At 43.5% G+C, this 26761-nt stretch overlaps 1 protein-coding gene across 1 annotated transcript in view; it reads left to right on the top strand.

Moving 5' to 3' along the window:
• The window catches only part of oxct1a (3-oxoacid CoA transferase 1a), a 118582-nt gene that overhangs the window by 22035 nt on the left and 69786 nt on the right, over positions 1-26761 (top strand). The window contains exons 4-7 of the mRNA XM_038988244.1: positions 7125-7260; positions 7419-7568; positions 7812-7918; positions 10319-10379. Coding sequence (XP_038844172.1) covers positions 7125-7260; positions 7419-7568; positions 7812-7918; positions 10319-10379 — 454 coding nt within the window. The remainder of the gene's footprint in view (positions 1-7124; positions 7261-7418; positions 7569-7811; positions 7919-10318; positions 10380-26761) is intronic.

Raw genomic sequence — 26761 nt, forward strand, 5'->3', positions numbered from 1 at the left:
ATTGAGCTCAGGTTCATCCTGTTTCCATTGAACATCCTTGAGATGTTTCTACAACTTGATTGGAGTCCACCTGTGGGAAATTCAATCGATTGGACATGATTTGGAAAGGCACACACCTGTCTATATAAAGGTCCCACAGGTGATGGTGTATGTCAGAGCAAAAACCAAGCATTAAGGTCGAAGGAATTGTCTGTAGAGCTCTGAGACAGGATTGTGTCGAGGCACAGATCTGGGTAAGGGTACCAAAAAATGTCTGCAGCATTGAAGGTCCCCAAGAACACAAGTGGTCTCCATCATTCTTAAATGGAAGAAGTTTGGAACCACCAAGACTCTTCCTAGAGCTGTGCGCCTGGCCAAACTGAGCAATCAGTGGAGAAGGGCCTTAGCCAGGGAGGTGACCAAGAATCCGATGGTCACTCTGACAGAACTCCAGAGTTCCTCTGTGGAGATCGTAGAACCTTCCAGAAGGACAACCATTTCTGCAGCACTCCACCATTCAGGCCTTTATGGTAGAGGGGCCAGACAGAAGCAAATCCTCAGTAAAAGGCATGACAGCCTGCTTGGAGTTTGCCAAAAGGCACCTAAAGGACTCACCTGAATGCCAAGCGTCACGTCTGGAGATAACCTGACACCATCCCTATGGTGAAACATGGTGGTGGCAGCATCATGCTGTGGCGATGTTTTTCAGCGGCAGAGACTGGGAGACTAGTCAGGGTCGAGGGAAAAATGAACGGAGAGAGATCCTTGATGAAAACCTGCACAGGACCTCAGACTGGGGCGAAGGTTCACCTTCCAACAGGACAAAGACCCTAAGCACACAGCCAAGACAACGCAGGAGTGGCTTCGGGTCAAGTCTCCATGTTCTTGAGTGGCTCAGTCAGAGCCTGGACTTGAACCCGATCAAACATCTCTGGAGACCTGAAAATGGCTGTGCAGCAACGCTCCCCATCCAACCTGACATAGCTTGAGAGGATCTGCAGAGAAGAATGGGAGAAACTCCCCAAATACAGGTGTGCCAAGCTTGTAGCGCCATACCCAAGAAGACTTGAGTCTGTAATCACTGCCAAAGGTGCTTCAACAAAGTTCTGAGTAAAGGGTCTGAATTCTTATGTAAATGTGATGTTTAAGTTTAAAAAAATGTTTGTCATACATTTACAAAAATGTCTAAAAACCTGTTTTTGCTTTTGTCATTATGGGGTTGTGTGTGTGTGTGTGTGTGTGTGGATTGATGAGGGGGGGACTATTTAATCCATTTTAGAATAAGGCTGTAACATAAAATGTGGAAAAAGTCAAGGGGTATGAATACTTTCCGAATGCACTGTATATGATAATTTTATATTTTCATCATTGTTGTTTTTGTGTGTAGCCAAGCCTTACCTTTCACAGTGGCTATTCATATTTTACCCTAAGACTTCGAGATTCACAGACCTTTGCTGATGTGTCCATTCTCCCAAAAAGGCCTGTCAATTTCAGTCACATCCATAACTAAGTTTTGCTGTTCCGTTACTTCAAAGTTGTATTACTTAGAATTTTGGAACACTTCCCCTATAGGGTTCTACAAATATACAATAACATTTTCATTTATGCTTGATAAGTCAATTCTGTGAGACATTTTGTTTCTCATTTTGTGTGCAAATGTCACATCCATAACACTGGAATTGCCCTTTACTGTCATACACAAACATTTATAACAAATATAATTTCATGCTGTTATAGTAGATTGTTGCGCTTCGTTAACGTTCACAGTACCTGACTGACAGAGCTGTTAACAGTAGTTTGACCTTGAATAACTTGAGAATGAGGGAATATGTGTCAGTTATGGGATACGCCTTTGGGCGGGTCACGAGCTCGAAGTGTCCAATCACACAGCATCTGTTGGAGACAGACGGGTTGAGTGGCGAATGAGTTGAGCCCCTCTCCAATAAAGGGAGCCACTTGCTCGCCAACTGTTCATTCTCAAGCATGCATCTCTTCCTTGTGCTTTTCTGATCAGGGAAAAGCAGTGACACATCTCACTAATAGAAACCTAAGTTCTGTTTCTAAGACTCGTTTCGATGTGTCACATGGCATATTGCCAACTCCCGTAACGCAGACATGCTCTCCGAAGCCAGGGTTGTTCCAACAGCATCACCATTCAGAGGCTCCCAAACTAAAGACAGTATACACCAATGAAGGTGCAGTGACGTCCAGTTGGTAAAAGGGGTGGCCCAACATGCCGCCTCACAAAGAGATGTCTTTGAACATTGACCAAGAGGTAGCCATACCTCTGGTGGAGTGAGCCCTCGGATCCTCCGGGGGCTATAAACCCTTGCTATAATAAGCCAATATAATAGCCTCCACTATCCAATGAGATAGCCGTTAACGAACACAAAGGGTACGAACACAAAGGGTTCGTACTCTTACGCCATGCTCTCGTCCTACCCAAGTAGATTGGCAAAGCACATACTGGACATAAACGGTGGAGATGCCCTTCCGTAGAAGTGAAGGGTGGCGGGTGGAAAGCCATGCGCTCAATTACAATTGTAATTGCCACTGATCTTGGGCATGAAGGCGGGGTTACGTAACCACGAAACCCAGGGCAAACTCTAGGCACGAATAGTGGACAGTGCATGCAGCTCACTCACTCGCTTTGCAGATGTAATGGCAATGATCAAAGCCGTCTTCCAAGGATTGATATTCAATTTGGCGCTTTCCAGCAGCTGAAAAGGTTGCTGTGAAATCACCTCAAGCACAATAGACAGGTCCCAGGATGGGGCTAAAGGCTTGGAGGCTTGAAGACTGGGCGTAAGCGACGCACTCCCATCATGAAACGACATAACACAAGTTGTTTCCCTCCTGTGTATTGTCGACAGGCTGAGATTTTGGTTGGAAAAACTTTGACAGTTAATTGTTTCTGGACACACCACTTCTCACAAACGCACAACATGTATCTACAGTTGAAGTCGGAAGTTTACATACACCTTAGCCAAATACATTTAAACTCGGTTTTTCACAATTCCTGACATTTTACTGTGAATATAGATACTTTTGTACCTGTTTCCTCCAGCATGTTCACAAGGTCCTTTGCTGTTGTTCTGGGATTGATTTGCACTTTTCTCACCAAGTACGTTCATCTCTAGGAGACAGAACGTGTCTCCTTCCTGAGTGGTATGACGGCTGCTTGGTCCCATGGTGTTTATACTTGCGTACTATTGTTTGTACAGATGAACGTGGTACCTTCAGTTGTTTGGAAATTGCTCCCAAGGATGAACCAGACATGTGGAGGTCTGAGTTTGAACGTAGGCCTTGAAATACATCCACAGGTACACCTCCAATTAACTCAAATTATGTCAATTAGCCTATCAGAAGCTTCTAAAGCCATGACATCATTTTCTGGAATTTTCCAAGCTGTTTAAATGCACATTCAACTTAGTGTATGTAAACTTCTGACCCACTGGAATTGTGATACAGTGAATTATAAGTGAAATAATCTGTCTGTAAACAATTGTTGGAAAAATGACTTGTGTCATGCACAAAGTAGATGTCCTAACCGACTTGCCAAAACTATATTGTTTGTTGTTTGTTAATTGTTTCATGTTTGTTAAAAATAAATTTGTGGAGTGGTTGAAAAACGAGTTTTAATGACTCCAACCTAAGTGTATGTAAACTTCCGACTTCAACTGTATATAGTGAGCACGTAGAAGGGCAAGCCTATCGCATTCATATTTATCCTCACGGGCCAGGCCCAGAGGGCAATGGGTTCCGGGTGAAGGTGGAAAATCTCCTTGTTCACGTGGGTCAAAAGATAGTAACTGTAGTTGCCAGGGCTCAGCGTAAAGCGAGAGAAGAATGTCCACTAGCCAGAGCTTCCCTGGTCATCGAGGGGCTATCAAGGAGGGATAATCCTTGTTCCCTTACTCTGTCCAGAGTGGGGGGAAAATCAAGCATAGAGGAGGAAAAGCGTAAAGCACCACCCTTCAAGGGTGTGCCCGCACATCCAGTCCCAGTGGTGTGTATCATGCTATAGCAAAGAACAACACGCAGTGCGTGTCTTTGTGCTATGCGAATAGATATAAGATCTGGTTCACCATCTGGGGGTGCAGTCTCCAATCCCTGTATAGGGGATTCCCTCTAGACAACAAGTCCGCTCCCACATTCAATACGCCTGGGACATGAGTCGCGCATATTGAAAATAGTTGTGCCCTGCTCCACAGAATAGTCTTGACAGTTAGTCTGTGTAGATGCAAAGAGCAAGTGCCAACCTTGTGGTGGTTGTGTTCCACCACAGTCATATTGTCTGCCTCGACCAGGATGTGACCATTTCGACGGCAGGGCGAAAGTGTGTCAATGCATGAAACACTATCATCAGTTTGAGGTGTCTGTGATTGAGAGGCTCTTCTAGTGACAGAGAGCTGAGAAAAAGTCTGTGGACACACAAAATATTTTTTTACCCCTTTTTCCCCCCAATTTCTTGATGTCCAATTGGTAGTTACAGTCTTGTCCCATCGCTGCAACTCTCGTACGGACTCGGGAGAGGCGAAGGTCGAGAGCCATGCGTCCTCCAAAACACGACCCCCGCCAAGCCGCACTGATCTTGACACAATTCTCGCTTAACCCGGAGTCTGTAGACACTTATCTTTTGATTGAAGTTTCATAGTGGATATAGGCGATGGGTTTAAACCCAACACTGGAAGTCTCTCATTCTCATTGATCCTCGCTGTACAATTGAGATGGTAAATGCCATCAACCCTAGCACTCATAAACACGTACGGAGCATGACTGAGTGCCCCCTGTTGGGCAGGGAGAAGTACCGTCGGAATGAGGGGTACCAGGGGGTACTCTGGGGTTGAGTGAGACCCCCCCAGTCTTTCCTGTGAGCAGATGCATAAAGATGAGCCGCTGCATGAGGGGCAGGGTTTAAGGAGCACAGATGTGCCTCTCCCCCATTGGGGGAATGGGATGGGGGGAGGTTCTGTGGTCCAGCCGAGAGGAGGCAGTTCAAGACACTGATTGACCCTCTGCCGCTGGGGACGTACTCCTAGGTCGAACATCCCATCTTTCCCCATGGGAGAAGTACAGTCGTGGCCAAAAGCTTTGAGAATGACACAAATATAAATTTTCACAAAGTCTGCTGCAATTTGCATATACTCCAGAATGTTATGAAGAGTGATCAGATGAATTGCAATTAATTGCAAAGTCCCTCTTTGCCATGCAAATGAACTGAATCCCCCCAAAAACATTTCCACTGCATTTCAGCCCTGCCACAAAAGAACCAGCTGACATCATGTCAGTGATTCTCTCGTTAACACAGGTGTGTGTGTTGACGAGGACAAGGCTGGAGATCACTCTGTCATGCTGATTGAGTTCGAATAACAGACTGGAAGCTTCAAAGGGAGGGTGGTGCTTGGAATCATTGTTCTTCCTCTGTCAACCATGGTTACCTGCAAGGAAACACGTGCCGTCATCATTGCTTTGCACAAAAAGGGCTTCACAGGCAAGGATATTGCTGTCAGTAAGATTGCAGTAAGACCTAAATCAACCATTTATCGGATCATCAAGATCTTCAAGGAGAGCGGTTCAATTGTTGTGAAGAAGGCTTCAGGGCGCCCAAGAAAGTCCACCAAGCGCCAGGACCGTCTCCTAAAGTTGATTCAGCTGCGGGATCGGGGCACCACCAGTACAGAGCTTGCTCAGGAATGGCAGCAGGCAGGTGTGCGTGCAGACGGCACTGGGGTTGGGGTGGTTAGCCAGTGACCACTGGCTAACCACCCCAAGGCTTGTTGAAACCTTTCTCCTCCATGCCCTGAATGTCCATGCCAAGAAAGTACCTGGTTTGGCCATTGCTGGACAAAGGCTTGTTCCAGTTGTGTTTTCCTTCTGGCATGCATGCTGGGGCCGCTGGGAAAAGTCGCTTTCCCGGGATGGTGCGAGAGGGGAGTGTTCACCCGTCGAACTCGGGGTTAGTGAGTGCTGCTTTAGCCTGCTATGCCCCCAGGCAGACGGTACACAAACAGTGTGTGTGTTCTTGCCTGATAGCAAGGGTGCTCCGGTAATGGGGCAGTGGCCGGCGCCCTGTGAGGGGGTAGCAGGCTCCACGGCTCAGAGAAATTGTATTCCTTGAGCAAAGTGTAAGCTAGTTAGCGTTCTCCTCGTAGCTAGTTAGTACCCCGCTAGCCGGAGAAAAGCGTGTGCTTCCCTTGTCTCTCAACGAACAAAGCGTGTCTCGACCGTCGCGCTGTGAAGTAAGGGCGGTCAATCTAGTCAACACGGCACGGGTGAATGTGGGTTGAGCTAAATGTATAGCTAGCTTTCTACCCTTGCAGGTGGAAAAGCTATTTTTGCCGAAACTTATCCGTGTTAGCTAAGCCTATCGGTGAGAGCTATCCCTTTGTAGTGTCGTTAGCTAGCTTTCCAGTTAGCTAGACGCGAGATGGGAGAAAGCAATATTACCATGTTGCAGCTAGTAATGCTGGTGTGGTTAGCTTGCCTTACAGTGAGCTAGCCAGGTTAGATTAAGCCTTGCGGCGAAAGCTAGTCCTTTGTTAGCGTGGTTGGCTGGCCTTGCAGCTAGCTAGCCAGGTAAGCTAAATCATTGCAGCGAGGGCTAACCAAGTCTTGATAGCTAGCCATGTGACGTTAGCTACAACGGGGACTGACAAGTAGAAAATTAATTCTACTCAAAGCAAAATCTTCCTTTCAATCAGTACTCAACACTATCGACAGGAGCTGAGGTCCTACGTTCGGCAGCGTTAATCTCACGGTTTGCCTGAAAACAGTTCAATAGGAAGACAGGAATCTAGTGGTGCTGAGGAGAGCTTCTTGTGAACGCAGTCACTTCCGCAAGGAAGAGAGGCCAGAATGACCAGTTGGCGGGCAAGTGGCTCCCTTTATTGAGGAGAAGAGCTCACCTCATTTGCCACCCTAAGGTGTATCCCATAAGTGACACATCGAAAAGAGTATTAGAAATAAAATCCAACAAACATTTTTTGTAAACATTTGGGAATAATATGAATCTACCTGGGTAGGGTGTGCGTACGTGGTGCAGCATACCCTGAGGAGCTGATGATCGGTTTGCTCTCTCTGTAGGCTGGTGTGTGTGTGTGTGTGTGTGTGTGTGTGGTAACCTGTGTGTTCTCTCCCTGCAGGGTGGATAACTTTGGGTTGGGTCTGCTCCTACAGACCAAACAGATCAAGAGGATGATCTCCTCCTATGTGGGAGAGAACATCGAGTTTGAGAGACAATACCTGTCTGGGGAGCTGGAGGTGGAGCTAACGCCACAGGTGACACGCACGCACGCACACACATACCTCCTTGCTTCACTAGGTTATCCATTTGAGTTATTTGAGGTCATATACATTTGTTGTGGAGGTTTGGCAATGTCCAGGTTCAGTGATTTTGAGTAATGATCCAATTGATGACCATGACCTCTCTCCCCCAGGGTACCCTAGCAGAGAGGATCAGAGCTGGGGGTGCGGGTGTTCCTGCCTTCTTCACGGCTACAGGCTACGGTACCCTCATCCAGGAGGGCGGCTCCCCCATCAAATACAACAAGGACGGAACTATCGCCATCGCCAGTGAACAGAGAGAGGTCAGACCCCAGCCTCTACCACCATGTGGTTTCTAGCACCACATTCACCACATCGTGACACAAAGACACATCTCCTAATGTTATTGCATCAAATTGTTTTTCTCACCACTGTCTGTTTTCATCACACAATCTGCCTATACTGAAATGGCGCACTAGCCTCTGTAACCACACTCAAAATGCTGTCATATCCAGCAGTCTTCTAAGTCCGTCTCTTGAGCTGCTTGCTGTGTTGTTGTTTGGCAGGTGCGGGAGTTTAATGGAAGGCACTACATCATGGAGAAGGCCATCACTGGAGACTTTGCTCTGGTCAAGGCCTGGAAGGCCGACAAGGCCGGGAACGTAATCTTCAGGTAGCTACCAATACATTCACTCACTCTAACCTGTCTGTCAATCACTTATTTTGTGGATAAAGGTTACCTGATATCAGGGCAGGCTACTTCCTCCTACCCTTGAATCATTGCACAAAGCATAGGCGCTTATTTACCCCTTAAAAACTTCTTACGGCTGAAATCCCGCTAACGGGATCGATTAGACAACAGCCAGTGAAAGTGCAGGGCGCCAAATTCAAACAACAGAAATCTCATAATTAAAATTCCTCAAACATACAAGTATTTTACACCATTTTAAAGATAAACTTGTTGTTAATTCCACCACAGTGTCCGATTTCAAAAAGGCTATATGACGAAAGCACCCCAAACGACTATGTTAGGTCAGCACCTAGTCACAGAAAAACACAGCCATTTTTCCAGCCAAAGAGAGGAGTCACAAAAAGCAGAAATAGAGATAAAATGAATCACTAACCTTTGATGATCTTCTTCAGATGACACTCATAGGACTTCATGTTACACAATACATGTATGTTTTGTTCGATGAAGTTCATATTTATATCCAAAAATCTCAGTTTACATTGGCGCGTTATGTTCAGTAATGTTTTGCTTCCAAAACATCCAGTGATTTTGCAGAGAGCCACATCAATTTACAGAAATACTCATAATAAACATTGATAAAAGATACAAATGTTATACATGGAATTATAGATCCACTTCTCCTTAATGCAACCGCTGTGTCAGATTTCAAAAAAACATGTTGTGGAGCCAACAGAAGTCAGAAATAGCATTATAAATATTCACTTACCTTTGATGATCTTCATCAGAATGCACTCCCAGGAATCCCAGTTCCACAATAAATGTTTGTTTTGTTCGATAAAGTCCATAATTTATGTCCAAATACCTCCTTTTTGTTCGCGCGTTTAGTTCACAAATCCAAATTCATGAGGCGCGAGCACTAGGTCCAGACGAAAAGTCAAAAAGTTCCATTACAGTTCGTAGAAACATGTCAAACGATGTATAGAATCAATCTTTAGGATGTTTTTAATATAAATCTTCAATAATGTTTCAACCGGAGAATTCCTTTGTCTTTAGAAATGCAATGGAACGCAGCTAACTCTCACGGGCGTGCGCGAGACTGAGCTCATAGCACTCTGCCAGACCTCTGGTTGAAACAGCTCACATTCTGTCCCCCTTCACAGTAGAAGCCTCAAAGCCACATCTAGTGGAAGCCTTAGGAAGTGCAATCGGACCAAATTTACACTGTATCTTGGATAGGCGAAGAGTTGAAAAATTACAAACCTCAGATTTCCCACTTCCTGGTTGGATTTTCTCTCAGGTTTTTGCCTGCCAAATGAGTTCTGTTATACTCACAGACATCATTCAAACAGTTTTAGAAACTTCAGAGTGTTTTCTATCCAAATCTACTAATAATATGCCTATCTTAGCTTCTGGGCCTGAGCAGCAGGCAGTTTACTCTGGGCACCTTATTCATCCAAGCTACTCAATACTGCCTCCCAGCCATAAGAAGTTAAGTCTGCTGTCACTAAGACTGTAATGCTGTTGAAGAGACGAGGTGCTTCATTATTTCAAAAAAGCCATCAGCGTAGTATTGAATAAATGTACATTATGTAATACATATCCATTTGACACTAAATATTTACCTAAGCCACTGTGATTTAGGCCACTGCTTGTCCCAGGACAGGTTTAAACCTTTCTAATCACCTAGTGATGTTTCCACAATAAGCAAAACTCCGGGCCTGCAGGTCGCTCTGTGCCATATGGATCGCTGGTAGGATATTAACTTTTAGACTCAGTGACTGAATTAAGATGTTGACACTATACAGCTTAAAGAGACTGAACGTTCTCCAGAAAAGCTGTAGAAAAGTGAAATTACGTCTGACTGAATGGACTTTTCTTCTTAGTTCCCTTCTCTGTCAGTATGTGAGAAGAACAAGAAGAACATTCTCTCGGTCCACATAAAAATGGACCCGTATTGTTTTTTGCCCCTGAATATTTACTCTCATGTACACTGAAAATAAGTGATAGTGAATGCAATTCAATTGGTCACCACAAGAGCGCAGTATCTACTTTGCAATAAACAATCCCCTTTTGATTTCACAGGCAAAAACAGGCAATGTTGAAATGATTGTTGCACGGTTCATGATTGCTCTGTGTTGATGCTGTAACTCATGTTATAAAACCTTTTCTATCGCGCCGGGCCGAACAACGCCATTTATCCGTGACTGTGTTCATGATACTGCACTGCCTGTTATGCCTTAATGCTTAATTGACTTCTTGTACTTCAATTCCATTACTTCTCTGTGCCTGCTTTCTTGTATTGCTCCCTTGTTGCCTCCCTCATGAATGCTTGTTAGCTAATGTCATCTCTTTCTCTCTCTCTCTCTTTCTCTCTCCATGTAGGAAAACAGCCAGGAACTTCAACCAGCCCATGTGCAAGGCAGCCAAAGTCACCATTGTAGAGGTATGAGCCATGTCCCTGCACCCCAGCCCCATACCCCCTTACATGTCTATGGCACTGTTCTGCTGTCTTCACCTGTTGTTCAACATTTTCTGATTTGTGACACAGACATTAAGAAATCAGTCACGTGATTTCAGCTGTGTCTGACGAGAGCATGAGTACTGGTTGTTTAATAGCTGCGTTATAATGTAATAGCTGTTTCATATCAAATAAGAATTTGTTCTTAACTGACTTGCCTAGTTATATAAAGGTTAAATAAATAAATAAATAAATATCTGGCCCTTTCAGTAGGATGGCCTGATTGAAAGTCTAGATTCTACTAGTTGGCTCAGTCTTCTGGTATTATGTCAACCGCAAGGTACTCGACATAAAGAGTCTGAGTACATGAGTTGGGGGTCACAGAATGTTGTGTGGTCCAGTGATTCCCACGTGGTGGCTTTCAGCCAGTCCTGCAGTCACGGCTAAAAACTGGGTTGTCCTGAGAAACATTTTGTTGGTCAAAAACCTTTAGGTGGGGCAGAGTGCGAAAACGTTTAGTAATACTCCTCTAGTAGTCTGGCCTCTCTCTCCATTAGTGTGATACAGACTGGGCTGGGGCTTTGTGTGGTCACGTTACTGCTCTTTCGTTTCTCATAATCAATGTCACATGGTTAATCCTAAAAATTGGTATTAAAATGATACAAATCTGAAAGTTCAAATTCCACTAATGCCAAAGCACCAGCCTCTGCCGTATGGACACATTGATACACTGTGTTCCATTGGAGGCTAAAGAAATGAGCGCATGGAACTCAGGGATAGCATAGGCCAATGCAGCAGTAGGCCTATAACGTCCATCATCAACTAAGTAAAATTAATAGGCCAAAAGCCAACAAAATAAAAACAGTAGAAAATATCCTGATGAAAATTCAGGTTCTTTCAATATCATTCACCTCTCTACTCCACCTGTCTGCCTCCCTTTCTATCTGTCTTGACTTGAGCCATCGCTACTGAAGTGCAACATTGTATTAAATCCATCAACTGGATCTGGCCTGAAGCTGTTCCTAGTTAACTTGCAACATTGTATCAATAGTCTTTTCTGGACCCTCAGAGTTTCCAGCAACAGTGAGCTCAGGGACAGACAGCTGTTTATGCCTAAGGGAAAAATGTTCAGGTATTTTATGACATTTCCACTGGATATATGGGATCATCAGATCATGATATTTTGCTCTTTCACGCTGAGGCTTGGTGGTTATTGAGGCCTGGATAGTGTTGTAAAGATTTTTTGTGAGGAACTATTATCATTGAAATGGATGTTAAAAACAGACTTTGTTGACTTACTGTGTGAGGTGAAGAAAAATGTTGTGTTGGAGGTGGTGAGTTAAGACAATCCAGCAGGTCAGGTACTTCTATGCATGCTCTCTCAACATTATTAGCACAGAGAAACCAGACACATGCTTATTGCTCACATGGAACCCTCCAAACAAAAGACAATAAAATAATTGACAACTCGTAAATGATGGTTATGAAATAAACCAAATCTTGTTTCTCACAAGTGTAGCAGGTTGTGAACTCTGCAAAACATGTTTCCTCTCCGAGAATGAGAATAGTAAATTACTATAGCCTAATTAATACATGCATTAACAAAAATTTATGTAGCCAAATGATGGGGATTAACGGTACATCTACTACTGGTGACATATGTAATGGGGAATTGATTTTAAAAAACAGTCCAAAGGCAAACAATTCTCATAATGAAACAATGAATTTGCAAGAATTGGCGGGAGACAGCTGAGTGCATTCTGGAGAGTTGAGTGCATGCATTCTGTAGAGAGATGAGCCATATCTTAGCTACACCCCCCCCCCCCCCCCCCCCTTCTTCTTGTCTCAACATTTTAAAATATACTCAAGACACATTATCTTTACACATCTTTTAGATGCTTTTCACTGACAGCCGCAACTCATTTATGAGCTAGGCCAATTGCCAAATGGGCTTCCCAAATAGGCATAGGCCTACGTGTTTGTTAGGCATAAGTCATGCTCTCTAGTGAAGTATTTTGAATTATTTTATTTAGACAGGTATAATTATATAATTTTAGGAAAACCTCAACTTACTTTTGTGGAAGCCAGCAGCTGAATAGTGCACTGTGCACACGCCAACTTTACTTTCCAATTCACAAATGGCTGCCTAAAACCAGAGATCAATATACATTACCAGTCAAAAGTTTGGACACACCTACTCATTCCAGGGTTTTTCTTTATTTTTACTATTTTCTACATTGTAGAGTAGTGTTGTAGAGCCTCAGAAATTGCAACCCAAAGAAATGCTGTTCAAGTAACGGACACATCTCAACATCAACTGTTCAGACTGTGTGAATCAGGCCTTCATAGTCGAATTGCTGCAAAGAAACCACTACTAAAGGACCCCAATAATGATAAGAGACTTGCTTGGGCCAAGAAACACAAGCAATGACATTAGACCGGTGGAAATTTGTCCTTTGGTCTGATGAGTCCAAATTGGAGAGTTTTGGTTTCCAACTGCCGTGTCTTTGTGAGACGCAGAGTAGGTGAATGGATGATCTCCGCATGTGTTGTTTCCACCGTGAAGCAGGGAGGTGTGATGGTGTGGGGGTTATTTGCTGGTGACACTGTCAGTGATTTATTTAGAATTCAAGGCACACTTAACCAGCATGGATACCACAGCATTCTGCAGCGATACGCCATCCCATCTGGTTTGTGCTTAGTGGGACTATCATTTGTTTTTCAACAGGACAATGACCCGATACATCTCCAGGCTGTGTAAGGGCTATTTGACCAAGAAGGAGAGTGATGGCGTGCTCCATCAGATGACCTGGCCTCCACAATCACCCGACCTCAACCCAATTGAGATGGTTTGGGATGAGTTGGACCACAGAGTGAAGGAAAAGCAGCTAGCAAGTGCTCAGCATATGTGGGAACTCCTTCAAGACTGTTGGAAAAGCATTCCAGGTGAAGCTGGTTGAGAGAATGCCAAGAATGAAAAGCTGTCATCAAGGCAAAGGGTGGCTACTTTGAAGAATCTCAAATATAAAATATATTTTGATTTGTTCAACACTTTTTTTGGTTACTACATGATTCCATATGTGTTATTTCATAGTTTTGATGTCTTTACTATTATTCTCAACATAGAAAATAGAAAAACCCTTAAATGAGTAGGTGTGTCCAAACCTTTGACTGGTAATGACGAGATGCTCATGTCTCCGCCCTAATGGGAGTCATTGTCCCAAAGGTGGGAAGGCAGGCAAAAGCTTAGGTCTGCATATTAAGCCCATAGAAAACCGTTGGGCTAATTCTGGACAGATTTAGGTGAGAGTGAGCCCTCTCCTGTCGCCTCTTCCTCTCTGCTGAAACAATCTCACCGTAGAAAGCATCCGAGTGAGCGAAACAGCGCCCCTCTGTCTCACTATATGTAGCCCATGTATCGAATGCTGTCTGGCTAAAAAGAGTATGACATGCTATACTCTTTTTGTCCAGACAGCATCCGATTCATGGGCTACATATAGTGAGACAGAGGGGCGCTGTTTCACTCACTCGGATGCTTTATCTGAGATTGATGGGTCTTTCTGTTGGCGTGTGTCCCGGTCAAATAAATTATCTATATTTTATTTGGATGTGCAAGGAAGTACGGTAGGGCAGGCCAGGCCCCATAATGCCCGCCCATAACGCCGGTCCTGTCTCTGGGTCATGTATAGCAGTAAGCTCTGACAACATTGATCAACCCCCAGCCCCAGACTGGCTATAAACTCGCTGTCACCCCCGTCTCCAAACTTACGATGGCTGACATGAATCCCCTGCCCCCCACCTTGGGCTCTCTGGTGATATAAACCGTCTTAGTCATAAAATTGAGAAGAAAGTCTGTCGGAATAGCTGGGTGCTCTGGGCTGGATTTATGAGCTGGGAGAGAGAAGCGTTTTCCTATATTCCATTAGACACTTTTAATGTACTTCTCTTTTTCAATTAAGCCAAGGCAGACATTAAGGAGATTTATCATGCTATAGAGTGCAGTGAGCTGGAGAGCTGTCTCTATTCAATGCAAGAAGCATATTTTCTAAGTTAAGGAGGTAAAAGAGGTATTAGCAAGGTCAATGAGGCCAGTCCAGTGACATGCTGAAACTACTGTCTGTATACAAGTACATTTTACAATGGTTTATTCCACCAGGTACTCAAAGTGCATTAGGCTACATTGTATGGAGGGAAACTCCCTTCATTCACAACACAAGTATAGCATTCACCTGGCTTATATATACAGTGGGGAGAACAAGTATTTGAAACACTGCCGATTTTGCAGGTTTTCCTACTTACAAAGCATGTAGAGGTCTGTAATTTTTTATTATAGGTACACTTCAAATGTGAGAGACGGAATCTAAAACAAAAATCCAGAAAATCACATTGTATGATTTTTAAGTAATTAATTTGCATTTTATTGCATGACATAAGTATTTGATACATCAGAAAAGCAGAACTTAATATTTGGTACAGAAACCTTTGTTTGCAATTACAGAGATCATACGTTTCCTGTAGTTCTTGACCAGGTTTGCACACACTGCAGCAGGGATTTTGGCCCACTCCTCCATACAGACCTTCTCCAGATCCTTCAGGTTTCGGGGCTGTCGCTGGGCAATACGGACTTTCAGCTCCCTCCAAAGATTTTCTATTGGGTTCAGGTCTGGAGACTGGCTAGGCCACTCCAGGACCTTGAGATGTTTCTTACGGAGCCACTCCTTAGTTGCCCTGGCTGTGGGTTTCGGGTCGTTGTCATGCTGGAAGACCCAGCCACGACCCATCTTCAATGCTCTTACTGAGGGAAGGAGGTTGTTGGCCAAGATCTCGCGATACATGGCCCCATCCATCCTCCCCTCAATACGGTGCAGTCGTCCTGTCCCCTTTGCAGAAAAGCATCCCCAAAGAATGATGTTTCCACCTCCATGCTTCACGGTTGGGATGGTGTTCTTGGGGTTGTACTCATCCTTCTTCTTCCTCCAAACGCGGCGAGTGGAGTTTAGACCAAAAAGCTCTATTTTTGTCTCATCAGACCACATGACCTTCTCCCATTCCTCCTCTGGATCATCCAGATGGTCATTGGCAAACTTCAGACGGGCCTGAACATGCGCTGGCTTGAGCAGGGGGACCTTGCGTGCGCTGCAGGATTTTAATCCATGACGGCGTAGTGTGTTACTAATGGTTTTCTTTGAGACTGTGGTCCCAGCTCTCTTCAGGTCATTGACCAGGTCCTGCCGTTTAGTTCTGGGCTGATCCCTCACCTTCCTCATGATCATTGATGCCCCACGAGGTGAGATCTTGCAATAAGCCCCAAACCGAGAGTGATTGACCGTCATCTTGAACTTCTTCCATTTTCTAATAATTGCGCCAACAGTTGTTGCCTTCTCACCAAGCTGCTTGCCTATTGTCCTGTAGCCCATCCCAACCTTGTGCAGGTCTACAATTTTATCCCTGATGTCCTTACACAGCTCTCTGCTCTTGGCCATTGTGGAGAGGTTGGAGTCTGTTTGATTGAGTGTGTGGACAGGTGTCTTTTATACAGGTAACGAGTTCAAACAGGTGCAGTTAATACAGGTAATGAGTGGAGAACAGGAGGGCTTCTTAAAGAAAAACTAACAGGTCTGTGAGAGCCGGAATTCTTACTGGTTGGTAGGTGATCAAATACTTATGTCATGCAATAAAATGCAAATTAATTGCTTAAAAATCATACAATGTGATTTTCTGGATTTTTGTTTTAGATTCCGTCTCTCACAGTTGAAGTGTACCTATGATAGAAATTACAGACCTCTACATGCTTTGTAAGTAGGAAAACCTGCAAAATCGGCAGTGTGTCAAATACTTGTTCTCCCCACTGTATATATGTTGATGCTTTGTCGATGTGTGTTTGTTATGTGGGTGTGCGCACGCATGTGCATGTGTGTTCTCTTGAGTCCCCTGAATAATACACCCGTTGAGTTGAGCGGGAGAAGAGGAGCGATTCAGGCTGCTGGGGACGTAATTGCATGTTTAATCATGGACTGTCAGCTTCAACCTTTAGGCGTCTCAACCATCTGTCCAGAGTGTCTGTCTGAGCTGACGGACCTGGACAACATCTAATCCAGCACTACCTTTACTACTATCTACCATGGTGTTATTGACCCCCATGCTGTGGCAGATGTGGCGCACTCAGTCAGATTATTATGACTTTATTATTATGGACTTTTTATCGAATTGGGGTAGGAAATGTCTCTCTCACACATTATTTCTCTATCACTCACACACACACATCTCTCTCTCAATTCTATTAAATTCAAGGGGCTTTATTGGCATGGGAAACATATGTTAACATTGCCAAAGCAGGTGAGGTAGATAATATACAAAAGTGAAATAAACAATACAAATTTACAGTAAACATTACACTCACAGAAGTTTCAAAAGAATAAAAACATTACAAATGTCATATTATGTATATATACAGTGTTGTAACGATGTACAAATGGTTAAAGTACAAAAGGGAAAATAAATAAGCATAAATATGGGTTGTATTACAATGGTGTTTGTTCTTCACTGGTTGACCTTTTCTTGTGGCAACAGGTCACAAATCTTGCTGCAGTGATGGCACACTGTGGTATTTCACCCAGTAGATATGGGAGTTTATCATAATCGGGTTTGTTTTCGAATTCTTTGTGGATCTGTGTAATCTGAGGGAAATATGTGTCTCTAATATGGTCATACATTGGGCAGTAGGTTAGGGAGTGCAGCTCAGTTTCCACCTCATTTTGTGGGCAGTGTGCACATAGCCTGTCTTCTCTTGAGAGCCAGGTCTGCCTACGGTGGCCTTTCACAATAGCAAGGCTATGCTCACTGAGTCTGTACATAGTCAAAGCTTTCCTTAAGTTTGAGTCAGTCACAGTGGTCAGGTATTATGCCACTGTGTATTCTCTGTTTAGTGCCAAATAGCATTCTAGTTTGCTCTGTTTTTTTGTTAATTCTTTCCAATGTGTCAAGTAATTATCTTTTTGTTTTCTCATGATTTGGTTGGGTCTAATTGTGTTGCTGTCCTGGGGCTCTGTGGGATGTGTTTTTGTGTTTGTGAACAGAGCCCCAGGACCAGCTTGCTTAGGGGACTCTTCTCCAGGTTCATTTCTCTGTAGGTGATGGCTTTGTTATGGAAGGTTTGGGAATCGCTTCCTTTTAGGTGGTTGTAGAATTTAAGGGCTCTTTTCTGGATTTTGATAATTAGCGGGTATCGGCCTAATTCTGCTCTGTATGCATTATTTGGTGTTCTACGTTGTACACTGAGGGTATTTTTGCAGAATTCTGCATGCAGAGTCTCAATTTGGTGTTTGTGCCATTTTGTGAATTCTTGGTTGGTGTGCGGACCCCAGACCTCACAACCATAAAGGGCAATGGGTTCTATAACTGATTCAAGTAATTTTAGCCAGATCCTAATTGGTATGTTGAATTCTATGTTCCTTTTGATGGCATAGAATTAACTTCTTGCCTTGTCTCTCAGATCGTTCACAGTTTTGTGGAAGTTACCTGTGGCGCTGATGTTTAGGCCAAGGTATGTATCGGTTTTTTGTGTGCTCTAGGGCAACGGTGTCTAGATGGAATTTGTATTTGTGGTCCTGGCGACTGGACCTTTTTTGGAACACCATTATTTTGGTCTTACTGAGATTTACTGTCAGTGCCCAGGTCTGGCAGTATCTGTGCAGAATATCTAGGTGCTGCTGTAGGCCCTCCTTGGTTGGTGACAGAAGCACCAGATCATCAGAACAGTAGACATTTGACTTCAGATTCTAGTAGGGGGAGGCCGGGTGCTGCAGACTTTTCTAGTGCCCGCGCGAATTCGTTGATATATATGTTGAAGAGGGTGGGGCTTAAGCTGCATCCCTGTCTCACCCCACGGCCCTGTGGGAAGAAATATGTGTGTTTTTTGCCTATTTTAACCGTACACTTGTTGTTTGTGTACATAGATTTTATAATGTTGTATGTTTTTCCCCCAACACCACTTTCCGTCAATTTGTAGAGCAGACCCTCATGCCAAATTGAGTCGAAGGCTTTTTTGAAACCAGCAAAGCATGAGAAGACTTTGCCTTTGTTTTGGTTTGTTTGTTTGTCAATTAGGGTGTGCAGGGTGAATACGTGGTCTGTTGTACGGTAATTTGGTAAAAAGCCAGTTTGACATTTGCTCAGTACATTGTTTTCACTGAGGAAATGTACGAGTCTGCTGTTAATGATAATGCAGAGGATTTTCCCAAGGTTGCTGTTGACACATATCCCTCGGTAGTTATTGGGGTCAAATTTGTCTCCACTTTTGGGGATTGGGTTGATCAGTCTTTGGTTCCAAATATTGGGGAAGATGCTAGAGCTAAGGATGATTTTAAAGAGTTTTAGTATAGCCAATTGGAATTTATTTTTTGGATCATTTCATTGAGGATACCATCAACACCACATGCCTTTTTGGGTTGGAGGGTTTTTATTTTGTCCTGTAGCTCATTCAAGGTAATTGGAGAATCCAGTGGGTTCTGGTAGTTTTTAATAGTTGATTCTAAGATTTGTATTTGATCATGTATATGTTTTTGCTGTTTGTTCTTTGTTATAGAGCCAAAAATATTGGAGAAGTGGTTTACCCATACATCTCTATTTTTGATAGATAATTCTTCGTGTTGTTAGTTTTGTGTTTTTTCCAATATTCCCAGAAGTGGTTCGATTCTATGGATTCTTCAATTACATTGAGCTGATTTTTGACGTGCTGTTCCTTCTTTTTCCGTAGTGTATTTCTGTATTGTTTTAGTGTTTCACCATAGTGAAGGATCAGGTTTTCTCGGTCTCTATGTTTTTGGTTGGACAGGTTTCTCAATTTCTTTCTTAGATCTTTGCATTCTTCATCAAACTTTTTGTGATTGTTGTTAATTTTCTTCGGTTTTCTATTTGAGATTTTTAGATTTGATAGGGAAGCTGAGAGGTCAAATATACTGTTAAGATTTTCTACTGCCAAGTTTCCACTGTAATAGTGAAGGTGTAACGTTTTACCCAGGAAGTTGTCTAAAAGGGATTGAATATGTTGTTGCCTAATTGTTTTTTGGTAGGTTTCCAAACTGCATTCCTTCCATTTATAGCATTTCTTAATGTTACTCAGTTCCTTTGGCTTTGATGCCTCATGATTGAGTATTGCTCTGTTCAAGTAGACTGTGATTTTGCTGTGGTCTGATAGGGGTGTCAGTGGGCTGACTGTGAACGCTCTGAGAGACTCTGGGTTGAGGTCAGTGATAAAGTAGTCTACAGTACTACTGCCAAGAGATGAGCTATAGGTCTACCTACCATAGGAGTCCCCTCGAAGCCTACCATTGACTATGTACATACCCAGCGTGCGACAGAGCTGCAGGAGTTGTGCCCCGTTTTTGTTGGTTATGTTGTCATAGTTGTGCCTAGGGGGGCATATGGGGGAGGGAATGCTGTCACCTGCAGGCAGGTGTTTGTCCCCCTGTGTGCTGAAGGTGTCAGGTTCTCGTCCGGTTCTGGCATTTGGGTCGCCACAGACTAGTACATGTCCCTGGGCCTGGAAATTATTGATTTCCCCCTCCAGGATGGAGAAGCTGTCTTCATTAAAGTATGGGGATTCTAGTGGGGGGATATAGGTAGCACACAGGAGGACATTTTTCTCTGTTAAGAGAATTTCCTTTTGAATTTCTAGCCAAATGTAAAATGTTCTTGTTTTGATTAATGGAGTGAGTTAGGTCTGCTCTATACCAAATTAGCATACCCCCTGAGTCCCTTCCCTGTTTCACACCTGGTAGTTTGGTGGATGGGACTACCGGCTCTCTGTAACCTAGAGGGCAACCAGTGGGTCCGTCTCCTCTATACCAGGCTTCTTGCAGGATGACAATGTTTGTATTACCGATTTTTTCTCACTCACTCACTCACTCACTCACTCACTCACTCACTCACTCACTCACTCACTCACTCACTCACTCACCTCACTCACCTCACTCACCTCACTCACTCAGAAAGTGCAAACAAATAGGCCTCAGTGTTTCCCCTATATTCATTTAGCAGCGGCAGGCAACTGAAACACTGGGCCTACAGGTTGATGGATGAATGGTTGATCTGGAATGCAAACCAATAGTAAAGTGTGGCTTGTGCAATATTTTTTCTCAGTCTAATGAATCAAGCTTGATGGCAACTGTTGTTCAGGGGACTTGGTCATCAAGCTTGGTTGTAAAACGTTATTGAACATGCCACATTTTATGGAGTGCAGGTCAAATGCTCTAAATTCATGACACCTAAATGGTATTTATGTCAATGCTTTTTACGAACTAATTTGACGCAGAACGACTGTGGCAGGGAGGAACACCCTAGAGAGGAGAAAGAGGGAAGGGAATTGCATTTAAAGCAAGGTCAGAAAGGAGTTAAATTATTTTGAAAAGGGGATATGATATCTTAGTTAGACTAAAGAAATGTTACTGTAGGTAGCCTATTTTAAATTGTTGTCACGTCTCAATTAATGAATAGTAAACGTAACACACTTCCCAAACATCCTTTAAAATCAGATTATGAACAGAAACAGAGTTTGAAATTTGCATCCAACTCTTTAATTAATCGTCATTAAACATCAGGTATAACATTTTCCCTGACGCCCAAACCAGGGTGCACAAAATACATTTCAGCAGTAAGCTTTACATTTTTTACTTGTTAGCTCTTTTTAATTTACTTTCATTCAGAAGTGCCTTTCAAACAGACATCTGCATATCAAATAAATGCTTCTATCCACTCGATTGTCTAAATGGCACTGAAGCCAAGCATAGACATATCAAACAGTATTCTCACGTGTAATGGGAGTAGCGCTTCTAAAAAATGTCTTCTTCACACACAAGGAATAGCTATCATAGAGAGTCACCATGGTCCCGTGTGGCTCAGTTGGTAGAGCATGGAGCTTGCAACGCCAGGGCTGTGGGTTCGATTCCCACGGGGGACCAGTACAAAAATCTATGCACTCACTACTGTTACTGCTGTGGATAAGAGTGTCTGCTAAATGACTCATGTAAATGTACCACCAGAGTTCTTAAACACTCTAAAATACTCTCATGAGTAGAACTGAGAATGAGTAGAACTGATATTCCCATTCAAAGCAAGTGCTGTCATGGGTGCACCCAATAATGATTTAGGATAGAAATTGTAATGAAAATATGTTTGGAATTTAGCCTCTCTTGTCTATTTAGACTGTAACACCACCATACTCTGTCAATTTGTTTGCATAAAGCGACACATTCAATATGAGGCACAAGTCTTAACGCTTTCCCCCTGTGTTAACTTTGTGACTGGAAAATGACCATATCCTCATTAACCACTTTTTATGGCGACTCCTTTTCATGGTGCCAATGCACATGAACATTATCTATGAAATTGAGGCAATATAGCAATCGCCTTATATTGCCATAGCCACTAAGACCCTTTTATCTCTGATAGGGAAACAATTATGGCCTCACTGAAGATAAGTTCATCTTTGGAATTCGGAACATGTTCTGCCTTCAATCTGGGGTGTTGTGGGTATTGATCTGGTGGCATTCTACTAAATGCTTCCTGGGTTGAGCAGTGTGTTGGAATAGGTCAGGTGTTGGAGTGGCCCCGGTAATAATGTATGTATGACTCTGACCCCCAGCGACAGACAGCACAGCACAGCAGACAGACCGACCAGTGTGCATCAGTGGAGGACCCACTCTGCATGCACCCCTGTATCTCCAGATGTGTGTGTGTGCATCGGCACATGCGTGCTGTTCTACATTCTTATATGCAATTTAAATGAATTAGGCTATACATTGACTGCGTAGACATAACGGGTCTCTGCATAGACAAATAGTGAGAAGGTCATTCTGAAGATATCGATGTGTCTGTGGAGAGAATGTTGAGGGTTATTTACTCAAGTATCTATGGAGAACAAATGTGGGTATTGAAACCGACAGGGGAAGGATTGCAGCAAGTGTGCTTTAATTGCAAAAAGATACAAAGGGAAAAGTGGGCTGAATTCGAAAGTGTTTCTTTCAATGCATTATTAAGACTTTATTTATCCCACAAGGGGCCATAGGTTATCTGCAGCAGCAGAGTATCTCAGGTTGGTGTTCATATTGGACAGGGATGCTGATGAGTAAACTAGATTTGTTTCATAATAAAACACAAAAAAATGTACGTTATAGGAGCACGATACTACCATGTATGACATGACAATGATAGTGATTGTAGTTGGCTGAAACACATAAGAGATCCGGGACCAGGCTATGAAACTATGTAGGCTGTCTGCTCTCTTCCAAAATCATGGGCATTAATATGGAGTTGGTTTCCCCTTTGCTGCTATAACAGCCTCCACTCTTCTGTGAAGACTTTCCACTAGATGTTGGAACATTGCTGCAGGGACTTGCTTTAATTCAGCCACAAGCGCATTAGTGAGGTTGGGTACTGATGTTGGGCGATTAGGCCTGGCTCGCAGTCGGCTTTCCAATTCATCCCAAAGGAGTTTGATGGGGTTGAGGTCAGGGATCTGTGCAGGCCAGTCAAGTTCTTCCACACCGATCTCGACAAACCATTTCTGTATGGACCTCACTTTGTGCACGGGGGCATTGTCATGCTGAAACAGGAAAGGGCCTTCCCGAAACTGTTGCCACAAAGTTGGAAGCACAGAATCATATAGAATTGCATTGTATGCTGTAGCGTTAAGATTTCCCTTCACTGGAACGAAGAGGACTGAACCATGAAAAACAGCGCCAGACCATTTTTCCTCCATCAAACTTTATAGTTGGCACTATGCATTGGGGCAGGTAGCGTTCGCCTGGCATCTGCCAAGCCCAGATTCGTCTGTTGGACTGAGCATGATTCATCACTTCAGAGAACACGTTTCCACTGCTCCAGAGTCCAATGGCGAAGAGCTTTACACCATTCCAGCCGACACTTGGTATTACTTATGGTGATCTTAGGCTTGTGTGCAGCTGCTCGGCCATGGAAATCAGTTTCATTAAGCTCCCGACGAACAGTTATTGTGCTGACGTTGCTTCCAGAGGCAGTTTGGAATTCGGTAGGGAGTGTGGCAACAGAGGGCAGACTACTTTTACGCGCTACGTGCTTCAGCACTTGGCGGTCCCTTTCTGTGAGCTTGTGTGGCCTACCACTTCGCGGCTGAGCCGTTGCTGCTCAAAAAGACGTTTCCACTTGACAATAACAGATCTTGCAGTTGACCGGGGCATCTCTTGTTGGAAAGGTGGCATACTGGCATAAAGTGGCATACTGGTGGTTGTGGTGTGCAGAAAATAAAAGGAGTCATTTTCCTACATGGCTAAGCTATTTGTGACCGTGTTGTTGAAGATGGATCTTACCACTGTGCTCCCGACTTATGTCACACTTCAATGAAAACAGTATTGAATGACACTCATCCTCAACTCAACCTCAGATATAGGCTACTACACTAGCTTGTCTTATCCCCCAGTCTTCCAAAGGTGGTGGAACTAGCTAAAGGTTTTACTGGTAAAATAATTTTAAAAAGTAGGCAACTTTCTCATTCTCTTAGGAGATGGATAGAATGCTTTGAAAATGACGGAATAATTGCAGGCCACCCTGGTTGCTAGGCAACGAGTCTATGCTGGGCTCCATTGTGGAACGTTCCGTAGCACACATCTCTCTGTCTCTTGTCCCCTTATCACAGGTACAATCATCATGTCCAATGGATTGTGGGCTGTAATGCAAAGGTTGTTCAATTAACCTAGAGTCAATTCACGCACCGCTGCGTCAATCTTAGGTAACATAATTGAAAAAATCCCCATCAAAATCTGTCTGTTTAAGCTAGAGATATGTTTTTTGTTGTTGTTGCGTGGGCTGCGTCTCAACCAAGGTGGAAGGTGGCCGAGTTGCAGCTGTGTTTGTCAGACGATGAGACATCCCGAAAGTCGGTCTTCTCATGAAAACGTCTGTAGCGTCCGAACCGTTTGGGCTACAAACTAATGGGACTCTACTGTGGAAAGGGGAGATTCTCCGTTTTGCTCTACAACCCCCACAAGTGTCACTGAACTTGTCTGAAGGAAACAGTATAAACATTTTTATGGAGGTAGTTTTGTGCCTACCATAAAAAATAGGTTTAAATATGTGTAAAGAAAATATACATATATATACAAATATTTCCTGAGCTTTCTTATATACAGTGATTTGGAAAGTATTCAGATCCCTTGACATTTCCCACATTTTGTTATGTTACAGCCTTCTTCTAAAATGGATTAAATCGTTTTTTCCCCCTCATCAATCTACACACAATACCCCATAATGACAAAGACATTTTTTTGTTGTTGACATTTTTGCACATTTATAAAAAACTGAAATGTTACTTTGACATTAGTATTCAAGCAGCGATTGCAGCCTCGGGTCTTCTCGGGTATGACGCTACAAGCTTGGCACACCTGTATTTGGGGAGTTTCTCCCATTCTTCTCTGCAGATCCTCTCAAGCTCTGTCAGGTTGGATGGGGAGCGTCGCTGCACAGCTATTTTTAGGTCTCTTCAGAGATGTTAGATCAGGTTCAAGTCTGGGCTCTGGCTGGGCCACTCAAGGACATTCAGAGCATTGTCTTGGCTGTGTGCTTATGGTTGTTGTCCTGTTGAAAGGTGAACCTTCGCCCCAGTCTGAGGTCCTGAGCACTCTGGAGCAGGTTTTCATCAAGGATCTCTCCGTACTTTGCTCCAGTCGTCTTTCCCTCCATCCTGACTAGTCTCCAAGTTCCTGCTGCTGAAAAACATCCCCACAGCATGATGCTGCCACCACCTTGCTTCACTGTAGGGATGGAGCCAGGTTCTTCCAGACGTGACGCTTGGCATTCAGGCCAAAGACTTCAATCTTGGTTTCATCAGACCTGAGACTCTTGTTCCTCATGGTCTGAGAGTCCTTTAGATGCCTTTTTGCAAACTCCAAGCGGGCTGTCATGTGCCTTTTCCTGAGGAGTGGCTTCTGTCTGGCCACTCTACCATAAAGACCTGATTGGTGGAGTGCTGCAGAGATGGTTGTCCTTCTGGAAGTTTCTCCCATCCTAACAGAGGAACTCTGGAGCTCTATCAGAGTGACCATCGGGTTCTTGGTCACCCCCCTAACCTAGGCCCTTCTCCCCCGATTGCTCAGTTTGGTCGTGCAGCCAGCTCTAGGAAGCGTTTTGGTGGTTCCAAACTTCTTCCATTTAAGAATGATGGAGGCCACTGTGTTCTTGGGGACCTTCAATGCTGCAGAAATGTTTTTGTACCCTTCCCCAGATCTGTGCCTCGACACAATCCGCTCTCGGTGCTCTACGGGCAATTCCTTCGACGTCATGCATCCTGTTTGCAGTAGGACACTAAGGTAAAACTGAAAAAAATGTGTTAAAGAAATTAACATTATGTCCTGAATACAAAGTGTTATGCTTGGGGAAAATACAACACAAAAAAATCACTGAGTACCACTCTTCATATTTTATAGCATGGTGGTGGCTGCATCATGTTATGGGTATGCTTGTCATCGGCAAGGACTAGGGAGTTTTTTTAGGATAACAAGAAATGGAATAAAGCTAAGCACAGGCAAATTCCTAGAAAACCTGGTTCAGTCTCCATTCCAACAGACACTTGTATACAAATTCACCTTTTAGCAGGACAATAACCCAAAACACAAGGCCACATATACACTGGAGTTGCTTACCAAGACGACATAGTTAGTGGCCTAGTTACGGTTTTGACTTAAATCGGCTTGAAAATCTATGGCAACACTTGAAAATGGCTGTCTACCAATGATCAACAACCAACTCGACAGAGGTTGAAGAATTATAAAAGGAATAATGTGCAAATATTGTACAATCCAGGTGTGCAAAGCTCTTACAGACTTACCCATAAATACTCACAGCTGTAATCGTTGCCAAAGATGTTTCTACATAAGTATTCACACCCCTGAGTCAATACTATGTAAATTCAATATTTATGTATTTCACTTTATCATTATGGGATATTGTGTGTGGATGGTTGAGATTTATTTTTGAAATCCTTTTTGAATTCAGGCTGTAACACAACAACATGTGAAATAAGTCAAGGGGCATGAATACTTTCTGAAGGCACTGTATGTGCAGGAAATGTATGCTTTCAGAGAAAATAGTTGTGACCTCTCTAAAACGGAGAGAGAAAGAAGTAAAATTCTGTGTATGGGTGAATAGTGGGTCTGTGATTGTAAGACTTCAGTGCCTTCATTGAATGTTGTGGGTAGTGTGTATGATGGAGAGACTTGTAAAGCTGTTCCACTTTAAGAACATATTCAGTACTTTATAACATCAGTCCTCTATAATGCCCTATTGGAGGAACTATATACAGTATAGGGTATAACAGAGGTATAAATAGGGTATCCACG

Source organism: Salvelinus namaycush, chromosome 1 (assembly GCF_016432855.1).
Source record: "Salvelinus namaycush isolate Seneca chromosome 1, SaNama_1.0, whole genome shotgun sequence".
Taxonomy (NCBI): Eukaryota; Metazoa; Chordata; class Actinopteri; order Salmoniformes; family Salmonidae; genus Salvelinus; species Salvelinus namaycush.